General features: G+C 42.8%; 1 protein-coding gene across 1 annotated transcript in view; it reads right to left on the bottom strand.

The window, feature by feature from the left end:
* Nucleotides 1-25,711, bottom strand: part of LOC120764798 (guanine nucleotide-binding protein G(q) subunit alpha) — a 319,804-nt gene that overhangs the window by 75,614 nt on the left and 218,479 nt on the right. Inside the window, exons 4-5 of the mRNA XM_040088826.2 lie at nucleotides 3,095-3,223; nucleotides 1,981-2,110 (exon numbers count right to left, since the gene is read on the bottom strand). Coding sequence (XP_039944760.1) covers nucleotides 1,981-2,110; nucleotides 3,095-3,223 — 259 coding nt within the window. The remainder of the gene's footprint in view (nucleotides 1-1,980; nucleotides 2,111-3,094; nucleotides 3,224-25,711) is intronic.

Genomic DNA, 25,711 nt, shown 5'->3' with positions numbered 1-25,711 from the left:
CCTGTGTAGTAAATAATCTGTTAAAGTCTCATGTCTGATTAATTTGTGTCTATTAAATAAATTACTCATTTTGTAATAGACCTAATTGGCCATGATTAAGAACCCACGAGCAAGAGCAATCTGGGGTACAGGCCTCCCCAAACAGAGCTACTGCCAGAAATCTGAGTCAAAGGCAGGACTTGTTTAAGTTCTCCTCTCCATTTGTAACAGTAATCACCTCCCAGACGCCTGCACAACTGATACTTGATGGAGGTGATTCTACAGTACCTGTCTCGTGATATACCACCTTTCAACCTCTGACTGTATAAAATACCCTGCAGGTGTTGAAACACCAACTTCACCTAGATTATTATATAACTAACAACCCATCAAAATAACACCCTTGCCTATAACTCCATGTCAAGTGATGATTTGAGAGAATCACAGGGTGGAAGCAGCATCTTGCCTTCTGACACCCTGTCCCTTAACCAATATTGGTATCTTAGACAGTCTGCCAGCATTCTGCCCCCGACCTACATTGTCAACTCTTCCACATTTAAAAGACATTAGCATGATTGGCTGTTCCTGTCAGGTGACCCAGACACCAAATGTCCTGGCAGTCCACCAGAGCCATGGCATTGCTTATGATCCTGTGCTCACTATTGGTGATTGGGTGAGTTGCTATATGGGGGAATTGTTGTTCATCTTTCTTACTTCCTCAATAAAGCTTTGTTTTATAATATATTATCAGACTCCATTACTGTTTGGACCACAACATCAAATATGTCTTACAAAACAGAATAAAAGCATTCTGATACCTGCCAAGTTAAAAAAAATACAAAAATAAATGAGAAGATATATTCATTATATAAGCAACTGAAATTTTTTTCTTTGTATCAGCTGTACTTTTCAAGGATATGTCTGTTGATATAAAGACTAATAAGATTTCTTTCTTTTATGTGAAAAGTATGAATTTAAAAGCTTTCAGAACTCCTAGTCTTTCTTGAAAAAATTATCACTGAAAAACTTGAGAATACAATCAGGACTGCCCCAGGACATCTGTTTTACCTTGGTATGTCAACCCTTGTCTTACATAATGAAATCAACATATATATACAGTCATGAAGAACATTAAAATGTTTTCTTTTTTTCACCTAAATTTTGTAAATGAATACTAAAAGCTTGCATAGAACAGTGCTGGTGAGTAACTCATGTAAGTTTGATGAATAATGGGAATAGTGTCTATGAAAGAAAAAGTCCAAATATTAAATTTCCCCCCTACATTTTAAAACTGTATACAAAACACTGAGTACCCCTGCAATTTTCCTAATTAGTTCATATATCACCACCCATGAGTTTTTTACTCCTGTTATTCTTTGAAATAGCAACTCCAGTAGGAAATATAAGCCAATATAAATCCTATGCTTCGAGTCAATGGAATGAAGTTTACTTCTTTAGGGTCTGTTCTAGCAAAGAGCCTATGAATTTTGTTTTAATTCCCATTGTATTTTTATGGCTCTTCTACACAGCATTAACCATGCAAATAGCTACAATAAGAACATTTCTCTACAGTCAGGTATTCCACCTTTAATACAAAATAGATGGGTTCCACTGATCTTCCATGGAAGAGATCAGTTTGTGTCACATTATTTGAGGATTAGCATCTAAATCCATGTAGAACTTCTCATTTCATTCCATGCAGTTGCATACAACTTCTGGCAGACATCTGGAAAACAACCAGGACTGGAAAAGCCAGCCTGCTTTGAAAGTGTCTTAAAAGGACTAGCAACCTTCTGTTTTGCTGTTTATCATGAAGTATTCAATCTATCATTACACTTTACTGGTTCAAAATATTTAATATCCAAATAAACATGTAAAAACACACACACCAAATCTCTCTACAAACTTGTGTTTTAATCAATTTGCAAATAAAATTTAAAATTAATTTTAGGAAAAGTATTTTTTCTTAAAAACTGGTGATTTACGTTAATGCTCGCTTACCTCATTGTCGGACTCCACAAGCACTTGATCATATTCACTAAGAGCTACTAGGAACATGATAGATGTGACATTTTCAAAGCAATGTATCCATTTTCTTCTTTCTGATCGTTGGCCTCCTACATCCACCATTCTGCGAAATTAACAATGATCGCATCAACTCCACAAATATCTTTGCAGATAAACATGCAAACACATGAAACACTGAATTCAAGAATTTAGTTGAAAACAATTTGCTTCTTCTTAAAACTGTTACCATTCATATTAAAGACTAATGGAATGTGTTGAAAATAAATAAGTTATCATATTTACTTTTTAGTTTGATGTGCTTTCTGAATTTAAATTATTATGGGTCTCAAAGCCCTCAATTTTCTGTTATTCAAAACACTTATGATTCTGAGTCACAATTCTAGAATGTATGCTCTGTATATTCAGCAGAAACACATCCACAGAATTAAGTTGGTGGCCTGCTGTTCTCCCAAGAAATTGCCAGTCAAAATTCCAAATTTGTCAAGGCTGACTAATTTTAAGAGTATAAATAGAATATAATCTGTATTTACTGAAGTTGTTAATAGCCAAAATAAAAACTCAAATTTGCTGGCAGAGCGTACTCCAAATTTATTATGGATCTCAATGTAACTAGACATTCGGGTATCTAACTTGTACTTGTAACTGCATAGTTATTCTTTAGCAATTTTATTTGCCCTCAGAATGAGCTGTGGAGAAAATTATTTGTAGGAATGGCATTAAATTGGCAAAATATCACTTCTCTATAAAAATCAAGTACAGAAGTGGTACCTTTCCATTTCATAATTATTCATAATAGAACATTTGTACTAAGTTTATTGAAAAATTACTTCCAGTTTTTCTATCAATAACTACTTTCAGAAAAAGACAAATCTGTCTCTCATCCTCTTGACACCTTTAACAACAGCTGCTAATCATATATGGACAAAAACATGAAAATAAAATTAATACCAAGCTCAAATTTAAAAAACATTGAATAATTTTTAGATTTAGCCAATATCCTATACATGGCATTACTAGTGTAAAAGGAAACAAAGGAAACAAAGGAAACAAAAGAAACAAAGCAAATGGGTGTTAAACTTTTTTCTACCTGAAAATGACGCTTTGTAAGTCAAATGGATATTCAATTATCCCTGTTGTTGGGACTCGAACTCTAAGCACATCCTGCTGAGTTGGAAGATAGGCTGAATCTGCTATGCGGTCCAAGTCATTAAGGTAACTATAGATGGGAAGAAACAACAAGAATGCAAGACAGTGAGACCATAATCCCACTGAGGAAAAGAGAAAGGTAGTCTTAGGAAAAGAAATGACGTATGGGATAGGGAGAAGTGCAACAGAAAAAAAAAGCAATAATGACATAAAAGAGGAAAGGAAATTAAAAGGAGTGCTCCATTCTCTCTCCTTTTTATTATAATTATTGTTATTATCATTATTATTATTATATTTTTCTTTGTTTCAATTATTAAACTGCTCTTATCTGAACCTATGCGTTTTACTTTTTTCCCCTGATTCTCCTCCTTATCCCACTGGGAGAGGGGGAAAGCAGGGGAGTGAGTGAGCTGCTGCATCATACTTAGTTGCTGGCAGTAGATATGACTTTACTTTATCAACTTAGAGAGAATTAAACATGTTTCTGACAATCAGTCTGAAAGCTTTGCCTGTGTCAGCAATACAAAATTTCATTCAAATGACTCTAAAATCAATAAAATCTCCTTATATTTCTCTTTAAAGCTCATGTTCCTTCTGATCCAAAATAACATAATTAATTTTTTTAAAAAATCATCAGTGGGTAAGCGTGTGTATCATAAGGATTGTCATCAGGGTATTTCTGCTCTACTGCTCCCACTGCTTTGTACCACATCTGAATATTTTGGAATATAGCAGAAATTATTTGTTTCTCTTTAGTCATGTACAATCTTCCCCAAATGCCAGCAGAACAAATCAACAGACATGCTCAATAATGTTAAAATGACTTTCGTATTAACTGTGTAAGAGTATACTTTTATTTTTCTAGAACTGCAAACACATTTTCCATTAGGAGGAATGGGGTAATGGTGTATTTTTTTTTTTTAAAGTAACTTTTTCGGTTGAGAGATTATTTCAAAATGCTGAGCAGGAATATGGAACGTATAATTGAATAAAAGCGAATACATAAAAAGGAAAAGGTGACTGGAATACTATTATAACCTAAATGCACATTACCAGCACACACAATTTTCAAATATTAACATAGGTGTTACAGTAATACAGAACATTTAGAATTTTATTTTTTTAGAAAAGCATGGAATATTTCCAGTTGGAAGAGACCTACAATGATCATGTAGTCCAACTGCCTGACCAGTTCACTGCTGGCCAAAACTGAAAGCATATTATTAAGGGCATTGTCCTAATGCCTCTTAAACACTGACAGGCTTGGGCCATAAGCCACCTCTCTAGGAAGCCTCTTCCAGTGTTTGACCACCCTCTCAGTAAATAAATGTTTCCTATTACCGTGATTTGCAAAGCAGTCACACGGAGAGAGAGGTTTTCCAGGGCAGAGGTTCCTCCGTTCCGACTCAAAGCTGAGACAGGGCAGAGAGAGAGCCTCTTTGTTTATTTCTTACTTTTTATACATTTGTGGGTCTGGCCAAAGATTGGCTTTTTTGGGGTTTCCACCCCTCAGCCTCAGTGGCCAGGCCAGTTGTCAGTTACAATTGTTTTCAGGTTAGAAATATGCAAACAAAGGACAGAGAATGAAAAACAAAGGATTTGTTTATGTTACATATGTGGGAAAAAGGTAAAACTGCTTCTAATATTGTACAGTAACTAAAAGATCTGACTCCATTTTTATGAAAATTCAAAAGGCTTTAAAAAACTCAGAAAAACCAGGGTAACAGTTTCCTTATCCAAATGTCCCCTGATGCAGTTTTGAACCATTCCTACACATCCTGTCAGTGGATTCCAGGAAGAAGAGCTCAGCACCTCCCCTCTCCATGTGTCCTCCTCAGGAAGCTGCAGTCATGAGGTCGCCCCTGAGCGTCCTTTTCTCCAAACTAGACAAACCCAGGGTCCTCAGCTGCTCCTCACAGGGCATGTCTTCCAGTCCTTTCACCAGCTTGGTGGTCCTTGTCTGGACACATTTAAAGACCTTCACATTCTTTTAAAATTGTGGGCCCCAGAACTGCACACAGCACTCAAATTAAGGCCCCATCTTTGATAATCATTTGATAAAGGGTTTATAATAGTTTTGGTTTATCATATTTTATAAGTCTTTATTATTGCAGTGAATTATATTCAAGGCTTCTTCATATCAAAAGAGTTGGATCAATGAGTTGAGTGGATCAACTGTTGATGTAAATGTTTTTCTCTGAGTTCATTAAGAGTGTGAATATCTCTGAGTTAGTGTTGGGGGTTAGGTTTGTTCCTTTTTAATTTTTTTTCTTACAGAATTTTTCCCCATTGGTTGCTAGGAGACTAAGTACTGAGTGCTTGTGGGTGCTTGACCAGAAGAGGTGGCTGGGGGTCGGGAGGGGGAAGATCACAGGAGTTTTGGGGCAGGAAAAGGACAGAGCTGGGGGCAGTTTCTCTCTCTTGCTCTTGGCATTGGAGAGAGGACAACCAGGCTGCTGCTTGCTGCGGGAAGAGTTCACTGTCAACAGAAAGTCCGGTCCTAGGAAATCTAGCATCATCTGCTTGTGTGCCCAGGAATCCTGAGCTCCTCCACCTGCCCTGCTGGAGCTAGGCCAGCCCTGTCTGGCCGTCGCAGCTTCTTCAGCACTACTCTTTTTGCTACGCTGTGGCCCTGCACCCCCCTGCCCTGCCGGGGACATCCTACCGTTCCAGCCTGGGATTTTCCACCGTTACAGCTTGGTGCTCTTAGAGTCCCAAGAGATCAGACTGCCCCCGGTCTTTGTAAAACAAAGCCCCCTCGAGGTTCCTAGTTCTGTTTATTATTAATGCTGTAGTTGTTGTTGTTTGTTTGCCTTGTTATAGATACTAGTAAAGAACTGTTATTCCTATCCCCATACCTCTGCCTGAAAGCTCCTTTAATTTTTCTAAATTATAATAATTTGGAGGGAGGGGATTTGAATTCTTCATTCTGAGAGAGAGACCCTGCCCCTCCCTAGCAGATACCTGTCTTTCAAACTAAGACAGTCAGTCCAGCATGGGAGGAGCATATACATGGCTAAGCACAGTAGAGAATATAAGAACTGAACAAGTAGCAGAAGTTTGAGGAGAGCAACAGGCTTGAATTGGTTTCAATCCACATATTCCCTCCTGGCACCGGAGGTTGCCTAGCATCCTGACAGTGAGCACAAAATAGAGAACAGTAATGGCAATCACACTGGTATCATCTCGGGCACAAGCAGCAACTTTAAATAAAAACATCAAAACATCAAACACCTTTTCCAACTGCAACTGTGCAGGCCAAATCCTCACTCCAGCTGCTTCTAACTACACTTTTTCCAGAAGCCACAGTCCATGCTTAACTCTTGCTCCTGTGCGATGTCTCCATGATCTATTGCTGTGAAAATTAATTGAAATAGCAAAGAAACACTATGGAAATTGCTCAAATTAAGACACTTTGTTTGACTGTGTCCTAGGGTGACTTTATGATGCTTGTATCCCCAATCGTCTGCTCTGTTTGTGCTGTATATTGAGTTCTGTGCCTTTAAGACTAGCTCTAAGAGCAAGGAGAAGTGCAGAGTTTGTTTTGAGAAAACTGCCTGACTCCTCCACATTTTTCTCCAGACGGGGTGTTCAGCGGAGGCTTAGAGAGACTGCAGGACAGAGGTGGGGTTTTTTTTAGCTTTTAGTTAGTTTCAGCTAGCTAGAGCAAAGAAGTTCCCTGGACTGTTTTTTTTCCTTTTTCTTAGAACTGTTTAAACCTGCTCTAGACTGAAAACACCCAAGGGATCACTGGGGGCTTGCACCTACGGCCTACCAGAGCCTGGACCTTGCCATTTTCCAGCAGCGCCGGAGGAACTGGGACTGATGAGAGACTGAGAGAGAGCCGAGCTACATCCACAGCAAGAACTTTCTCAATTTGCCATCTCGCTCCAGAACGAGAGGTTTTATTGTTTCAATTATTCATTCTTTATACTTGTATGCACTTTGTTTGTTAAGTAAAATAGTTTTTTCCACTTTTCTCCAAAGAAGTTTTTTTACTGGACCAGTTGGAGGGAGGGGCCACTTGGGTTTGCTTCCCGGAGGGATCCTATTCAGGGGTTTTCTCCCAAATTTGTCCCTAAACCAGGACAATACTTTTATTGGCACTCAACATGGGGCTCGAGAGAGTGGAAAAAACTTGAATTAATTAACTACATTTTTAGTTGTCCTTTGTGTGGGGATTAAACAGTCAGTAGCCATGTTGCTTCTTAAATTCCTAATGCCTCTTAAAATGAAGTCTTTTCTGTGTTTCTGTTCCCTAAGCTTTTTTGAGGTTTTAATACCTTTCTGGTCCCTAGGTTTGTTTTCTTACCCAGAAATAGCTCCAATATTGTCCCTAACATACAGCTTTTACACTAAAGATGCACAAATTCGAATAGCTATTTTGCTGGGCTCAATAATTATAGTTTACAAGAAGCTTATAAAAGTATTAGAGTTTATTCCAAGTATGTTGAGTTTATAATTTTTTCGTCCTACCCTGCTTCCTAGTTCTAGCAGCATGTTTTGGGAATTTATCAATAATTGCACCCAGTTTGTTAGAGGAGGAGTAGGGGGTGAAGCTCTTCAACTTCTTCTTTCCTTCTTCTCTTTTGAGTCAGTTGCATCACATTTGGAGAATGTTCAGGGTCTCCTAAATGTTAAAGACCCCACCTACCTGGTATTTCACCTAGTGACCTTCCTCTATATAGTTTGTAGCTTTTCTAAAATGAGTCACACACTGCTAAATATTGTAGGGCAGCAAATAAAAGCAAGGGAGCAGGGAGATAAATCAGTCACTCAGGCTGCAGCCAACCCCACAGCTACTCAGGCTGCAGCTAAACCAGACAGTGAGGCTAAGATACCAGCAGTTGCTACAGTAAAGAAGGGAAAGAAGCACATGCACAAAACCTGTCGACCAGTAGACGATGATTCAGGTAAAGGATCCTCAATGCCTCCTAACACCCAATCAAGAGTTGAACCAGCTGACACACAATCAGAAGCTCAAGCAACTGATGATACACTGTCAGAAGCCAAACCAACTAATACAAAATTGGGAGCCCAACCAACTAGCACATGATCAGGACCCCAACCAACTGCTACAAGATCAGGAGATACTATTGAGTCCATTTCCCTGAAAGACCTTCGTGGCCTAAGAAAAGACTACACTCGACGACCTAATAAATCTATAATTAGTTAGTTAGTCCATCTTTAAGATGCTGCAGGCGAGGCTACAATGCTGGATGGCACTGAAGCAAAGCATTTAGGATCCCTGTCATATGATCCAGTTATCGACCAAGAAATGATGAGAAAAGCTCACCCTTGCAGTCTCTGGGAACGGGTCCTGGGAAGTGTGGCACAGATATCTGTGTGCCAACAATCTCTATATGCAGCAAAACCAGTAGAAAACCATTAAACAAAAGATTCGGTGCTTAAGAGAAATAGAAGTAGCGGAGATTGTCTTCTCAGATGACCTAAACACTAGGAACCCCGACTTAGTACATTGTACACCTGTGATGTAGTGAAAACTTGTACGACTTCGGCCACAAAAATACTCTTCTGCTTTAGCAATAATGAAGCGAAATGACACAGAAGAGACTGTGCTTAATATAGCAAAGAAGCCCCGAGCATATGCAGATGCCGTGCATGACCCAACACATGCAAGAATCGCAGCTCAAGAAACATAAATGCGAAGATTAGCAGACGAGAGAGGAGAATCACAAAAAACTCAGGGAGGACATTCTCCAAATCTCTGCAGTACAAGTCAGAGGTTCTAGCACCACATGCAAACGTTCCCCAAATAAAGAAAGAAAAAGCATCCCATGAGCTAAGCTGTGGGTCCTCCTGCGTGAATATAAAGAAAACATAAAACGATGAGATAGAAAATATACTGATGCTATTGCACTACAGCTGCATAAATTGTTAGACAGCAAGACTATGAAAAGAAGTTCTACCAAGAAAGAAGCAGCTCCAGTTACCCAGGGAAATAAGGATAATCAAGCTTAGAGAGGCCCTGCCTCTAGCCAGGTAGAGGCTAGGGAAAACCGTGTTTTTTAGACTGTGTAAATTTGTTGACCTGGCACACCAGAACTACAAAAATATGAAGCCTTAGTTAACACTAGTGCACAGTGCACATTACTCCCATCAAGACATGTAGGAGAAGAATCTCTTTCAATAATAGTGTGACAAGGGGTTCACAAAATTTTACTTTAGTAAAAGCTGATGTGAGCCTGACTAAAAATAAGTAAAAGAGACACCCTATTGTTGGAGTCCAGGGCATTCCTTTGGTTGCCCTGGAGGGTCAGGGACCTGGGCAGGGGGGTCTGGGACCCCAGCCCAGAGCCCAAGGCTCAGAGAGACACTGGATTTAATTTCAGTCCATGGGAGAGGCTTCTTGCACTGCGGGAAGCATTGCAGGCCACAAGAGTGTGAAAAATAGTAGTTTAGAATATCACAGGGTGAAAAAACAGTGGGTTTGAGATTCTTGGCATTGAAGTAAATGGGGCAAGATGGAGAATTTAGGGCGTTGTCTCTTTCTCCTTTCTTCTTGTTCCCTCACTCCATTTCTGCAGTGACGTTAGCACAAAGTAGTTAGTGAGGATTGGGTCAGAGTAAAGATGACCATTTTAGTAATAGTGATAGACATTGGTAAGAAATAGTAAATAAAGAATACGTAGCAATTAGTATAAAAGATAAGGACAGCCCAGAGACAGGGGGAGTCACCAGATGTCCGAGCCGCGGCAAACATCTTTTGGACACTGAGAAAATTGTAAGATAAGAACTAATAAACGAAGCATGTAACCTTGAAGACTCCGTCTTTTCCTGCATTTGGCACAGAGCTTTGCAGAGGGCCAGAACTCTAAAACCACCTGAATGCTGGGGAATTTAAGCTCCAAAAAAGGAGCCCCCGACAACTGGCGTCTCTGGGATGGGCAGAAACAACTCGCCGTCCCTGAGATGGGACCGAAAAACTGGCACCCCAGATGGGACAGAAACACCCTATTGTGACTAGCCCAGAAGCTCCATGCATTTTAGGCATAGACTTCCTACGAAATGAGTATTTCAAAGACCCAAAAAGATTCAGGTGGGCATTCGAGACAGTAGCTGTAGAGACAGGGGGTGTTAAACAGTTAAATACCTTGCCTAAACTATCAGAGAACCCATCTACTGTAAGTCTTCTAAAAGTAGAAGAGCAACAAGTGCCAATTGCCACTTCAACAGTGCATCGGCGACAGTACAGAACAACTCGAGATGCCGTGATCCCCATCCACAAGATGATCCGTGAGCTAGAGACTCAAGGAGTAGTCAGCAAAACCCACTCATCCTTCAACAGCCCCATTTGGCCTGTGCGCAAGTCTGACAGAGAATGGAGACTGACTGTGGATTACCGTGCCTTAAACGAAGTGACTCCACCATTGAGCGCTACTGTGCCGGACATGATAGAACTCCAGTACGAGCTGGAGTCCAAAGCAGCAAAGTAGTACGCCACTATTAACATTGCTAACACATTTTTCTCCATTCCTCTGTCAGTAGAATGCAAGCCTCAGTTCGCCTTCACATAGAGAAGAGTGCAGTACACCTAGAACCGATTGCCCCAGAAGTAAAAACACAGCCCCACCATCTGCCATGGACTGATCCAGGCTGCACTGAAAAAGAGTGAGGCTCCAAAACAGCTACAGTACATCAATTACATCATTGTGTAGGGGAACACGGCAATGGAAGTGTTTGAGAAAGGAGAGAAGATCATCCAGATTCTCCTGAAAGCTAGTTTCGCTATCAAGAAGAGCAAAGTTAAAAGACCTGCTCAAGAGATCCAGTTTCTAAGAGTAAAGTAGCAAAATAGAAAGCGTCAGATTCCCACCGAAGTCATCAACGAGATCACAGTAATGTCTCCACCAACCAACAAAAAGGAAATACAACCATTCCTAAGCACCATAAGTTTCTAGAGACTGCACATTCCTGAGTACAGTCAGATTGTAAGCCCTCTCTACCTAGTTACCCGCAAGAAGAACAGTTTCCACTGGGGCCCTAAAGAGCAACAAGCCTTTGCCCAGATCAAGCAAAAAATCACTCATGCAGTAGCCCTTGGCCCAGTCAGGACAGGACCAGAAGTGAAGAACGTGCTCTACTCTGCAGCCAGGAACCATAGTCTGTCCTAGAGCCTTCGGCAGAAAGTGCCTAGGGAGACTCAAGGCCAACCACTAAGATTCTAAAGTCAAAGCTACCGAAAGTCTAAAGCCAACTATACTCCAACTAAGAAAGAAATCTTAGCCGCCTATAAAAGAGTTCAAGCCGCCTCAGAAGTAGTAGGCACTGAAACACAACTCCTGCTGGCACCTCAACTACCAGTGCTGGGATGGATGTTCAAAGTTCCCTCTACCCACCACGCCACCAATGCCACATGGAGCAAATAGATTGCCCTCATTACATAGCGTGCCCATATTAGAAACCCAAATTGCCCTAAGATTTTAAAAATAATTACAAACTAGCCAGAAAGTAAAAACTTTAGTCTCGTAGATTAAAAAGAGCAAGAACAAGTAACACGTGCTAAAGAAGCTCTACCATACAACCAATTGCCAGCAGAAGAAACATGCTATGCTCTTTTCACTGACGGTTCCTGCCACATCGTTGAGATAAAACGAAAGTAGAAAGCAGCTGTATAGAGTCCCACACAACAAGTTGCACAAGCTACTGAAGAAGAAAGTGAGTCAAGCCAACTCACTGAGCTCAAAGCTGTTCAACTAGCCCTAGATATTGCTAAAAGAAAGAAGTAGCCAAAGCTCTACCTCTACACTGATTCGTAGATAGTAGCCAATGCTCTATGGGGATGGCTAGAGAAGTAAAAAAAAGCCAACTAGCAGCATAAGGAAAAACCAATATAAGCTGCTGATGAGTGGAAAAACATTGCCAGTCAGGTAGAAAAGCTACCTGTGAAAGTCCATCATGTAGATGCCCATGTCCTCAAAAGTCAAGCTAACAAAGAGCACGGAAACAACAAGCAAGTAGATCAAGTTGCAAAGATAAAAGTGTCAAAGATAAACTTAGATTAGCAACACAAAGGAGAGTTGTTCCTAGCTCAATGAGCCCATGATGCCTCAGGTCACCAGGGCAGAGATGCGTCTTATAAGTGAGCACAAGACCGAGAGGTGGATCTAACCATGGACAGTATTTCTCAAGGTATCCATAACTGTAAGACATGTGCTGCAATCAAGCAGGTCAAGCGAGTAAAGCCCCTATAGTATAGCAAGCGATAGTCCAAGTATAAGTATGGGGAAGCCTAGCAGATTAATTATATTACAGTGCCCCAGACAGGTCAAGGTAAGCACTGTGTACTTACAATAGTAAAAGCCACCACAGGATAGCTAGAGACCTACCCTGTGCCTCACGCTATGGCCTGTAACACCATTCTAGGCCTTAAAAAACAAATTCTTTAGAAGCATAGTACCCCCGAAAAGATTAAGTCAGACAATAGGGCTCATTTCAAGAACAGCCTCATCAACAACTAGGCTGAAAAACATAGCATTGAGTAGGTGTACCATATCCCCTATCATGCACCAGCTTCAAAGAAAGTAGAAAAATACAATAGACTGCTAAAAACCACCCTGACAGCACTGGGTGGGGGATCATTCAAAAATTGAGAGCAGCATCTAGCAAAGGCCACCTGGTTAGTTAACACCTGAGGTTCCACTGACAGAGCAGGCCCTGCCCAATCCAAGCCCCTACATACAATAGATAGAGAGAAAGTCCCAGTAGTACATGTAAGAGGTTTGTTAAAGAAGACAGTTTAGATCAATTCTGCTTCAAGCACAGACAAACCCATTCGTGGGATTGTCTTTGCTCAAAGACCAAGTTTCACATGGTGAGTAATACAGAAAGATAGAACCACGCAATGTGTACCGCAGAGAAATCTAATTATTAAGTGAAAACTATGTGTAACTATAACTGTGTGCTGAATAGTACTGCCACTGTATGCAGCTGTATATTACATATTGTTTTTATATAGATATATGTATGTGTAGAGCTAGAGTATATATGTCAGTTTTAGTAAATTAACGATATGAAGATAAGGGGTGGAATGTCCTATGGTAACTTTATGATGCTTGTATCCCCAATCATCTGCTCTGTTTGTGCTGTATATTAAGTTCTGTGCCTTTAAGACTAGCTCTAAGAGCAAGGAAAAGTGCAGAGTTTGTTTTGAGAAAACTGCCTGACTCCTCCACATTCTTCTCCAGACGGGGTGTTCAGCAGAGGCTTAGAGAGACTGCAGGACAGAGGTGGGGTTTTTTTTAGCTTTTAGTTAGTTTCAGCTAGCTAGAGCAAAGAAGTTCCCTGGACTGTTTTTTTCCCTTTTTCTTAGAACTGTTTAAACCTGCTCTAGACTGAAAACACCCAAGGGATCACTGGGGGTTTGCACCTACGGCCCACCAGAGCCTGGACCTTGGCATTTTCCAGCAGCGCCGGAGGAACTGGGACTGATGAGAGACTGAGAGAGAGCCGAGCTACACCCACGGCAAGAACTTTCTCAATTTGCCATCTCACTCCAGAACGAGAGGTTTTATTGTTTCATATTTTTCATTCTTTATACTTGTATGCACTTTGTTTGTTAAGTAAAATAGTTTTTTCCACTTTTCTCCAAAGAAGTTTTTTTACTGGACCAGTTGGAGGGAGGGGCCACTTGGGTTTGCTTCCCGGAGGGATCCTATTCAGGGGTTTTCTCCCAAATTTGTCCCTAAACCAGGACAAGGTAGAAAACTTAATTTTGTTCAGGCAGCTGAGAAAAACACAACGCAGGATCTCTAAAAGGTAAGTAAATTTCTAAACCTAAGAAAAGGATGGGACAGAAAAAGAGTAACCCCCAGAAAAAGAGACCAGAAAAACATGTGTTAGAAGAAGAGAGCAGCACTCTCGAAATTCCACGAGATAGTCCATTGGGATGGATGTTAGAACACTGGGAGGATTGTCCTGAAAGGAGAAAAAGTCCAAGGAAAAAATGATATATTATTGTATAGAAGTTTGGGGAGGTATGGAAATAAGGAATCATGTAATCTGGCCCACGTTTGGCACTTTTGAAAAATGGACCTGCAGAGCCTTAAGCAATCATGTAGATAGCAAAAAATCTCAGGACCAAGAGGAAAAGGATTATGCCAAACTATGGGAAGGGTGAAGGATAGGATTGTTCCCCATAAAAGCTAAAAAGGGAACCGCAACCTGGAGGGACACATGGGACCCCTTAGACCATCTCCCGCCTCCATATCTTATGCCCACGCCACAACCCGTGCAAGCCCAGGCCCCTCCGTTTGCCCCTCTGGGGCTTGTGCTTCACCCGTACCAGCTCAAGCCCTGATGCAATTGCCCTGCAGGTTTTGCAGGCTCTTTCACAATTACCACCTGTGAAAAGTGCATTTTATATGGCTCTACACAAGATATTTACTATATGTATTATGTTGTATTGATTGTTAATGTTGTATTAATATTTTGATAGTATGGTAAATGTAGTTTTGTAGTTAAAATGTAGTTTTTATATACCAACCACAGGAAAACGTAAATCTTTCAGAGAAAAAGAATTTACGACTTCCTTATCAGAAGAGACCAACTTCTCCTGCCTTGCTCAGCCCTGAAGACGCCATAGAGATTAAAGGAAAAAAGTGATACTAACCAGAGACAATTCTTTGTTTGAATGGAATTTATGCATCATGTATGAAATGTATGAATATTCAACAGGCTATTGCTTTTAAGAGATAATCCTTTGTTAACAGGGGTCCTTCTCTGGAGCTTTTTTGCTCAGGGAGGCACCCAGACATCTGTAACTTTGTTTTTATTGTCTTGTATTGTCCTAACCCTAATTGTTCAATTTTTTTTTTACTCTAATTCTATTTTTATAACCATCTTATTTACTATTAAACTTTCAAAATCTTAGAAACAAGTGATTGGCGTTTTTCGCACCACCCCCACTCTCACCACAGCCCCTAGAAATCCCACCAGCGCAGACACCTGTTTTGCCACCCCCACTGACTTCTCCGCAATCCCTGGCCCTATTACCTCAACCCCCAGAGATCCCGCTCTCGCAAACTCTGGGACTACAGTTCCCACAGGTCTGTGCGCAACCCCTGTCATTGTTTACCTCCCAGCCACCAGAAATTCCATCCTCCCTGGCACAGACACTCGTCTCCCCACCCCCGCTGCCTTTTCCCCAGCCCCAACTGGCCCCACAACAAACAGAAACCAGAAAGCAGGTTACAGTAAGCTCTCCCCCAGCCAGCAGAACTCTGCATAAGACTAGGAAAGTAAATGATGAAAATAGTGAGAATGAAGAGGAGAGGCATAATCTCCTCCCCTTAAGGGAAGTACTGACTGCACCAGGGATTATTGGCTATGTGAACGTGCCAATTAACACCGGGGATGTGAGAGCTTTTAAGAAAGAAATGGGCCAACTGATGGATGATCCTTTTGGGGTTGCAAATAGATTGGGTGTATTTTTAGGCAATAGTATTTTTACCTTTGAGGATTTAACCTCTATACTGTGGTCATTGTTTAATAATGAGGAAAGGGAAATGATAAGGCAAGCTGTCATTCGGGATTGGGAACGTCGAAACTCGCAGCGGGCATCAGGGGAACAGAAATGGCCTAAAGTCCAGGGTGGAATGCTCAGTCAGAGGAAGGCAGGCGAAATATGATAGATCTAAGACACATTATAATCCAGGGCATACGGGAAGCGGTACCAAGCGGGCAAAACATCAGTAGGGTGTTTGGGAAATGCCAAAAGAAAGATGAAACCCCAACAGAATGGTTGGATAGACTACGAAAAAGCTTGCAGATATACTCAGGGACGGACCCGAATTCCCCCATTGGGGAAGTGCTCCTGAAAACTCAATTTGTGGCCAAATCATGGGAGGACATAAGGAGGAAACTTGAGAAAATAGACAACTGGCAGGAGAAAGGATTACAAGAATTATTGATGGAAGCCCAGAAGGTTTACATGAGAAGGGATGAGGAGAACCAGAAAATGCAGGCAAAAATACTGATTACAGCTGTCAAGGAAGATCAGAAGCAAGAACGTTCCCGGGTCTCGGTAAGAACAATGCAGAACTATAGTACTCAGAGAAGACAGTTTGTTCTCCCCAGAAAGAGCACAGACACTCAAAGGGAACTCACAGAGTGTTTTTATTGTAAAAAGAAGGGACACTTTAAAAGGGATTGTAAAAAGAGGGTGAGGGATGAAAAGATTTTTCAAGAAGATTAGGGATGTCAGGGGCTCTTTATTTTAGGGACCAGAACATCAAATGAGCCCTTGATAAAGTTAAAGGTAGGTCCCCAAAAACAAGTAATAACGTTTTTGGTAGATAGGGGAGCAGAAAAAAGTACATTGCAAAAATTACCGCCAGGATGCTTAAAAAGTAAGGAGAAAATGCTGGTAATAGGTGCAAAAGGAGATCCATTCAAAGTGCCTGTTATCAGAGATGTAGAGATAGAATCTGAAAATAAAATCTGCCTGGGGAATCTGTTATTAGTGGAAGAAGCAGAATACAGTTTATTAGGAAGAGCTATGATTATAGCCCTAGGAATAAATTTGGCTGTAAAGGATTCACAATTGGTGGTAAGTTTATACAAATTGACTGCAAGAGATGAGAATAGAATTGATCCTAAAGTATGGTTTTCGTTAGAAAAAGCAGGAAGACTGGACATAGATCCTATAAAAATAGACATAGAAAGGCTGGAGGACCCGATTAGAATTAAACAATATACTATTTCTATGGAAGGGAGGAAAGGGTTGAAACCAGTGATAGATGACCTAGTAAAAAAAGGAACATTGGAACTATGTATGTCAAGACACAACACTCCCATCCTGGCAGTCAAGAAGGCAGATGGGAGTTACAGGTTGGTCCAAGACCTCCGGGCTGTAAATGAAAGAACCAAGACCCGATTTTCGGTGGTTGCAAACCCATATACCCTTCTGAACCAAATCTCCCCAGAGGATGTTTGGTACAGTGTAATGGATTTGAAGGATGCCTTTTGGAATTGTCCTCTGGCTGAGGAAAGTAAGGGATTACTTTGCCTTTCAAAGATCCCAAGACAAATAGAAAGCAACAATTCAGGTGGACTTCTCTTCCCCAGGGGTTTGTGGATTCTCCACATTTATTCAGGCAAGCTCTTGAGCAATTATTAAGTCAGTTTGTGCCCATTGGAGGAACCAAATTATTACAATATGTTGATGATTTGTTGGTAGCAGGCCCAGAGGAGGAGGAGGTAAGGGAAAGCACTATAGCACTGTTGAATTTCCTGGGAAACGAGGGATTGAAAGTGTCTAAATCAAAATTGCAATTCACAGAATCTGAGGTAAAGTATTTGGGACATTGGATTTCCAAAGGAAAGAAAAAACTAGACCCTGAGAGGGTGGCAGGTATCATTGCCTTACCTTCTCCGTGAACAAAAAGAGAAATTAGGCAGTTATTGGGGCTTTTGGGGTACTGCAGACAGTGGATTGAGGGGTATAGTGAAAAGGTAAAATTCCTATATGAAAAGCTGACAACTGATAGATTGAAATGGACAGAACAAGATGAACAGGGATTCAAGGAACTAAAAGAAACACTGGTAGCTACTCCAGTGTTAAGCCTCCCTGATGTGAAAAGACAGTTTCAGTTATTTGTGGATGTTAGCAATCATACTGCTTATAGCGTTTTAACTAAGGACTGGGCAGGGATTAAGAAACCTGTGGGATATGTGTCTAAACTTCTAGATCCTGCGAGCAAAGGATGGCCTACTTGCTTACAAGCAATTGTGTCAATTGCACTATTGGTAGAGGAAGCAAGGAAAGTGACCTTTGGAGCCCCATTGGTAGTGTATACTCCTCATAATGTAAGGAGTATTTTACAGCAGAAAGCGGACAAATGGCTCACAGATGCCAGGCTCCTGAAGTATGAAGCTATTTTGGTTCATTCACATAGTCTGGAATTACGAACAACTACTGCTCAGAACCCAGCCCAGTTTCTGTTTGGTGAAACATTAGAGGAGCCTACTCACAGCTGTGCAGAGGTGATAGAACTTCAGACAAAGATAAGGCCAGATTTGGAAGAAGAATTTGAAGATGGAGAGAAATGGTTTGTGGATGGGTCAGCAAGAATTGTAGAAGGGAAAAGAAAGTCAGGGTATGCAATAGTAGATGGTAAGTCAGAAAGAGTGGTGGAGTCAGGTCTTCTGAATGCTAGTTGGTCAGCACAGGCTTGTGAATTATATGCAGTATTACAGGCACTAAAAAGATTAAAAGAAAACAAGGGTACTATATTTACAGATTCAAAGTATGCTTTTGGGGTAGCTCATACCTTTGGGAAAATTTGGGAAGAGAGGGGTTTAATTAACACTCGGGGACGAGGGTTAGTTCATGGGGAAATAATAAAACAAATTTTGGAGGCTATTAGAGAGCCCAAAGAAATTTCCATTGTGTATGTAAAGGGATACCAGGTAGGAATGCAATTTCAAATTAGGGGGAATAACCTGGCAGACAAGGAGGCAAAAAGAGCAGCATTACTCATGGTGAGTACACCTGAGGTAGGGGGAAATGAGACTCAGGAGTATCCCCCATGTCCTTCCAAAAGAGAAATTGAGGGGTATGAGAAAACAGGAGGAAGATTAGAGGAAGGCAGGTGGAAGTTGCCTGATGGGAGGGAACTACTACCTAAAGATTATGCTAGAAAGATCTTAAAGAGACTGCACCAGTAGACTCACTGGGGGGCGCAAGCCCTCACAGAGCAATTTTTAAAATTCTTTGGGTGTAAAGGAATGTATGAATTGGCAAAACAAGAGGTGCACGGGTGTATGATCTGCCAAAAGATTAATTGGGCCAGATCAAGACAAACGACTTTGGGAGGGTGCCCCATAGCCTATCGCCCATTTAAAAGGATCCAAGTGGATTTCACTGAATTTCCAAAGGTAGGAAGATATAAATTCTTATTGGTAATAATCGATAAGTAATCTCACTGGGTTGAGGCTTTCCCCAGTGCAAGGGCTACAGCTCAGGTAGTATCAAAAATTTTACTGGAAGAGATTGTTCCCCGATATGGAATAGTGGATCATATAGATTCAGACCAGGGGACTCATTTTACCTCAAAAATCATCAAACAAATAGCAGAGGCTTTAGGGATTCGATGGCAATATCACACCCCGTGGCACCCACAAAGCTCAGGACAGGTAGAAAGAATGAATCAAACATTAAAAGCACAGCTATCTAAATTAATGTTAGAAACAAAAATGTCTTGGGTAAAAAGTGTCTTCCTCTCACGCTTTTAAACATCAGGACTATGCCACACTCCAAAACTGGGCTGTCACCATTTGAGATGCTGTATAGAATGCCTTACGAACATGGGATGCCGGTGGGGCATCCCTGAATAAAGGATGGCCAGATTCAACCTTACCTAATAGCTATATATAAGAACCTGCAGGACTTGCGGAAGCATGGACTGATAACTCAGAGCAACCCTTTAGGGTTTGCTATACACCAAATACAACCTGGAGATGAGGTGTTAATCAAAACCTGGAGGGAAGTCCTGCTGACACCTCACTGGGAAGGCCCTTGTCCTAGGTTACAATGTAAAATGTGCCCAAAGTATGTATTCTATCACCATCTACATGAAATGTTGTTGTGCACCACTGTTTCCCGTGCCCCCTCCCTCCAGACTATCTTCTGTTAATGGCCCATCAATGCCGTCCTGCATGACTCATAGATAACTCTCCCCAGGAGCTATCTCTGTTTAATAGGCAATCAAGGACCCATTGCAAAACTGATAAAATGATATCAGTCCATTGTGAGATGCTCCGCCCAGGGGGAGGAGCCAAGCATTCCCACCTGGATATAATCTGGGCCTTGGGACAGCACAGGCAGCCTTACCCACTGGACTCCCAGAGGACAAGAGCTACCAGACCTTTCTGCAAGGACACTGCTTCAACAAGACCACTTCATCTGGACTGCTACCATCACGGTTTCAGGTTGTATTCTGACTCTGTCAGTGATCTTTTGTACCATTGCATGTGTTTTATTTTATTTTGCTTTTTTTTTCCTCTCCTATTAAATTGTTTTTTTCTGGCTTAGAGTCTCTCGCTGGTTTTGCCTTCAAGCCAGCACATACATTTTGGTGCCCAACGTGGGGCAGGAGGTACTGAGAAAAGTCAGAATTACAATTTTGTAGTGAGGAAAAAAGAAACAGCTGAAACAGCTGTCCGCTATGATGCTCAACATGCTTTCATATATCTTATACCTAGCTCTCTACATTTTCCCACACATAGGGCAGTATTTGCCGGTCTTAATGCTCATGTGTAGACCAGGGTATGGTACCAGAATTGCTGTATTGGTCTATTATGTTTATTGTATGATAACCTCTGAGGCAATGAGCATCATTCGGAATATATACTCTATTTTGTGTTCTTGTCCTGGTCCAGAATGCTACATCTGGGCTCTCAACAATCGCACCCAGCCCCTGTGGGGAGGGGTAAAGAATGATTTTTTCCAGCCTTTTAGGTATGGCACAGCAGTTTTCAAAAGTATTGAGTTCTCTCTAGGTGCCAAGGACAGCATAATATTGTTGTTAGTTCTGCTTTGCCTTCTCTGCACGGCCTGCACCATGTTTAGAAATCAAACACTACATGGGGTGGTGCAGCGTCTCCTTGAGGAGGAGGGAAAAAGAAACAAATGCAAAACAACGGCATCCGTGTCTACACAAACTGTCGTAGAGGAAACAGGAACCGCATCTATGCAGACTGTCACAGAAGAGAAAAGAACCAAAAACAAGGCAACAGTTTCTGCATCTACTCAGACCATCACAGAGGAAAAAGGAACCAAAAACAAAGCAACAGTGTCAGTGTCTACACAAGCTGTCACAGAGGAGAAAGAAACCAAAGGTGCCATCAGCATCTCCACACAAACTGTCACCGAAGCAGAACAACCTAAACCAGTGGCAGTTGCCCCTGTTCAGAAGAAGAAATCAAAGAGCAAATCAGTCCGCATAATGACTGATGAGGATGTGGCAGGACCTTCGCACCCAGCAGAAGAGACAGAGCCAGAGATCATCACCCGCTCTCTATCCCTGGGTGAACTGCGTGACCTGCGGAGGGAATTCACCTGCCAGACAAACGAGTCCATCCTAACCTGGCTGCTCCGCATCTGGGACGCTGCAGCCAATGACACCATTCTGGATGGAAGTGAGGCCAGGCAACTGAGATCGCTGTCTCGGGATGTGGTCATTGACCAGGGGATCAGGAGAACCCAACAAACTCTCAGCCTCTGGCAGCGACTGCTAACAAGTGTGAGGGACAGATACCTTTGTAAAGAAGACCTCCAGGTGCACCAAGGAAAATGGAGCACAATGGAACAAGGTATCCGATGCCTGAGGGAATTGGCTGTGCTAGAGATCATTTTCTCAGAAGACGAGAGATTTCCTAAAAGCCCAGATGATGTCCAGTGCACATCGCAGATGTGGTTGAGATTTGCACGGCTTGGACCAGAGATGTACTCCCGTTACCTGGCAACGCTGCAATAAAGAGAAGGTGAAGACAAGGTGAGCGTCTTGGCCAATAAACTAAGAATTTACGAGGATACTGTCACCGCCCCATTTCGTACTCATGTCTCATCCGTGGAAACAAGGCTGGCTGAGCAAGTCCGGAGCTTGATTAAAGAGGGCCATCAGAAACTAAAAAAGGAACTTAAGGAAGAAATTTACCACATCTCGCCAGAACCAACAAGAGTCTCTGCCATTAGGAGCAGGTACCCACCAGCCAGGGAGAGAGGATACACTCCACGGGGTAACCTCTGGTCTTTTCTTCGGGAGCATGGAGAAGACATGAGGAATTGGGATGGAAAACCCACCTCCTCCTTAGCAGCCCGGGTACGTGAACTGAAGAGAGAGACACCTACCACGAAGAGCTCATCTAGAGCCAACACTGCTCCAGTCTCAAAGGCAAAGAACTCTAGACAGTATAGGAAGAATGATATGACTGATCCACTTGAAGGGACCTCAGGAACATATTTACAGGGAGAAAGCAACGTGTACCATGACCAGGAATAGGGGGGCCCTGCCTCTAGCCAGGTAGAGGAAAGGGACAATCGGATCTATTGGACTGTGTGGATCCGATGGCCTGGCACATCTGACCCACAAAAATATACAGCTTTGGTTGACACTGGTGCCCAATGTACCCTGATGCCATCAAGGTATGTAGGAACAGAATCCATTTCTATTTCTAGAGTGACAGGAGGGTCCCAGCAGCTGACTGTATTGGAGGCCGAAGTGAGTTTAACCGGGAATGGGTGGCAAAAACACCCCATCGTGACTGGCCCAGAGGCCCCATGCATCCTTGGCATAGACTACCTCAGAAATGGATACTTCAAAGATCCAAAAGGATATCGCTGGGCTTTTGGGATAGCTGCTGTAGAGACAGAAGACATCAAACAACTGAGTACCTTGCCTGGTCTCTCAGATGACTCCTCTGCTGTGGGACTACTAAGAGTTGAAGAACAACAGGTACCAATCGCCACAACAACAGTACACCGACGGCAATACCGCACCGACAGAGACTCTGTGATTCCTATCCATGAGATGATTCGGAAACTGGAGAGCCAAGGGGTAGTCAGCAAGGCTCGTTCACCTTTCAACAGCCCTATATAGCCAGTGCGTAAGTCCAGTAGAGAATGGAGACTGACTGTGGATTACCGTGCTCTGAATGAAGTCACCCCACCACTAAGTGCTGCTGTGCCAGACATGTTGGAGCTTCAGTACGAGCTAGAGTCCAAGGCAGCAAAGTGGTATGCGACCATTGATATTGCCAATGCCTTCTTCTCCATTCCTTTGGCAGCAGAGTGCAGGGCCCAGTTTGCTTTCACCTGGAAGGGCGTACAGTACACCTGGAACCGACTGCCCCAGGGGTGGAAACACAGCCCCACCATCTGCCATGGACTGATCCAGACTACACTGGAAAAAGGTGAGGCTCCTGAACATTTACAGTACATTGATGACATCATTGTATGGGGGAACACAGCAGGGGAAGTCTTTGAGAAAGGAGAAAAGATCATCCAGATTCTGCTGAAAGCTGGTTTTGCCATTAAGCGAAGTAAAGTGAAGGGACCGGCCCAAGAAATCCAGTTCCTAGGAGTAAAGTGGCAAGATGGACAGCGGCAGATTCCCACTGAGGTCATCAATAAGATCATCGCCATATCCCCACCGACCAGCAAGAAGGAGACACAAGCTTTCCTAGGCGCCATAGGTTTCTGGAGGATGCACATTCCTGAGTACAGCCAGATTGTGAGCCCTCTCTACCTGGTCACCCGCAAGAAGAACGATTTCCACTAGGGCCCTGAACAGCAGCAAGCCTTTGCCCAGATCAAGCAGGAGATCGCTCATGCGGTAGCCCTTAGCCCAGTGAGGACGGGACCAGAGGTGAAGAACGTGCTCTACTCAGCAGCCGGGAACAATGGCCTGTCTTGGAGTCTTTGGCAGAAGGTGCCTGGGGAGACTCGGGGCCGACCACTGGGATTCTGGAGCCGAAGCTACAGAGGATCTGAAGCCAACTACACTCCCACAGAGAAGGAAATCTTAGCCGCCTATGAAGGACTTCAAGCTGCCTCAGAAGTAATTAGCACTGAAACGCAGCTGCTTTTGGCACCCCGACTACCAGTGCTGGGATGGATGTTCAAGGGAAAGGTTCCTTCCACGCATCATGCCACTGACACCACATGGAGCAAATGGATTGCCCTCATCACACAGCGCGCCCGTATTGGAAACCCGAATCGCCCTGGGATTCTGGAAATTATAACTAACTAGCCTGAAGGTGAGACTTTTGGATTATCTTTTGAAGAAGAGGAAGAACAAGTAACACGTGCCGAGGAAGCCCCACCGTATAACGAGCTACCAAAGACTGAAAGACAATATGCCCTTTTCACTGACGGTTCCTGCCGAATTGTAGGCACTAACCGGAAATGGAAGGCTGCAGTATGGAGCCCCACACGACGAGTTGCACAAGCTACTGAAGGACAAGGTGGATCAAGTCAGGTTGCAGAACTTAAAGCCATCCAGCTGGCTTTAGATATTGCCGAACGAGAGAAGTAGCCAAGACTCTATCTCTACACCGACTCGTGGATGGTAGCTAATGCTCTGTGGGGATGGCTGAACCGCTGGAAAAAGGCCAATTGGCAGCGCAGAGGGAAACCCATCTGGGCTGCTGAGATTTGGCAAGACATCGCCGCCCGAGTAGAGAAGCTGACCGTGAAGGTTCGACGCGTGGACGCACATGTGTCCAAGAGTCAGGCTAATGAAGAGCATCACAACAACGAGCAGGTGGACAAAGCCGCCAAGGTGAAAGTATCACAGGTGGATCTAGACTGGCAACACAAGGGAGAAGTATTCTTAGCCCGTTGGGCCCATGATGCGTCTAGTCATCAGGGGAGAGATGCAACATACAAATAGGCCCGTGACCGAGGCGTGGACCTTACTATGGACAACATCTCACAGGTCATCCACAACTGTGAGACCTGCGCTGCAATCAAACAGGCCAAGCGGGTAAAGCCTCTGTGGTACAGTGGACGATAGTTGAAGTACAGGTATGGGGAGGCCTGGCAGATTGACTACATCACCCTTCCCCAAACCCGCCAAGGCAAGCGCTATGTGCTAACTATAGTAGAAGCCACCACTGGATAGTTAGAGACCCACCCTGTGCCTCATGCTACTGCTCGGAATACTATCTTAGGCCTTGAAAAGCAGGTCTTGTAGAGACATGGCACTCCTGAGAGAATCGAGTCAGACAATGGAACCCATTTCAAGAACGGCCTTATAAACACCTGGGCTAGAGAACATGGCATTGAATGGATATATCACATCCCTTATCATGCACCAGCTGCCAGGAAAGTTGAACGGTGCAATGGGTTACTTAAAACTACCCTGAAGGCGCTTGGTGGGGAGACTTTCAAAAATTGGGAACTGAACTTAGCAAAAGCCACCTGGATGGTCAACACTCGAGGGTCAATCAATCGAGCTAGTCCTGCCCAGTCTGAACCCTTGCACACAGTGGATGGAGATAAAGTCCCTGTGGTACACATGAAAGGCATCTTAAGAAAAACTGTTTAGATTAATCCCACATCAAACAAAGGCAGACCCATCCGTGGGATTGTTTTTGCTCAAAGACCTAGTTCCACTTGGTGGGTAATGCAGAAAGATGGGGAAACCCGTTGTGTACCACAGGGAGACCTAATTTTAAGTGAGAACTGGGTGTAGAGTTTCATTCTGTATATGTGTATATTTATCTATCTAGCTGTAAGAATGTATTAATTTAGGTATGATGTAGATGGTCATAGAATAAGGGGTGGATTATGTCCTAGGTTACAATGTAAAATGTGCCCAAAGTATGTATTCTATCACCATCTACATGAAATGTTGTTGTGCACCACTGTTTCCCGTGCCCCCTCCCTCCAGACTATCTTCTGTTAATAGCCCATCAATGCCGTCCTGCATGACTCATAGATAACTCTCCCCAGGAGCTATCTCTGTTTAATAGGCAATCAAGGACCCATTGCAAAACTGATAAAATGATATCAGTCCATTGTGAGATGCTC

Source organism: Hirundo rustica, chromosome W (assembly GCF_015227805.2).
Source record: "Hirundo rustica isolate bHirRus1 chromosome W, bHirRus1.pri.v3, whole genome shotgun sequence".
NCBI classification, from domain to species: Eukaryota; Metazoa; Chordata; class Aves; order Passeriformes; family Hirundinidae; genus Hirundo; species Hirundo rustica.
Note: the sequence above shows the minus strand (reverse complement) of the source record. Positions and strands in the feature narration are given on the sequence as shown.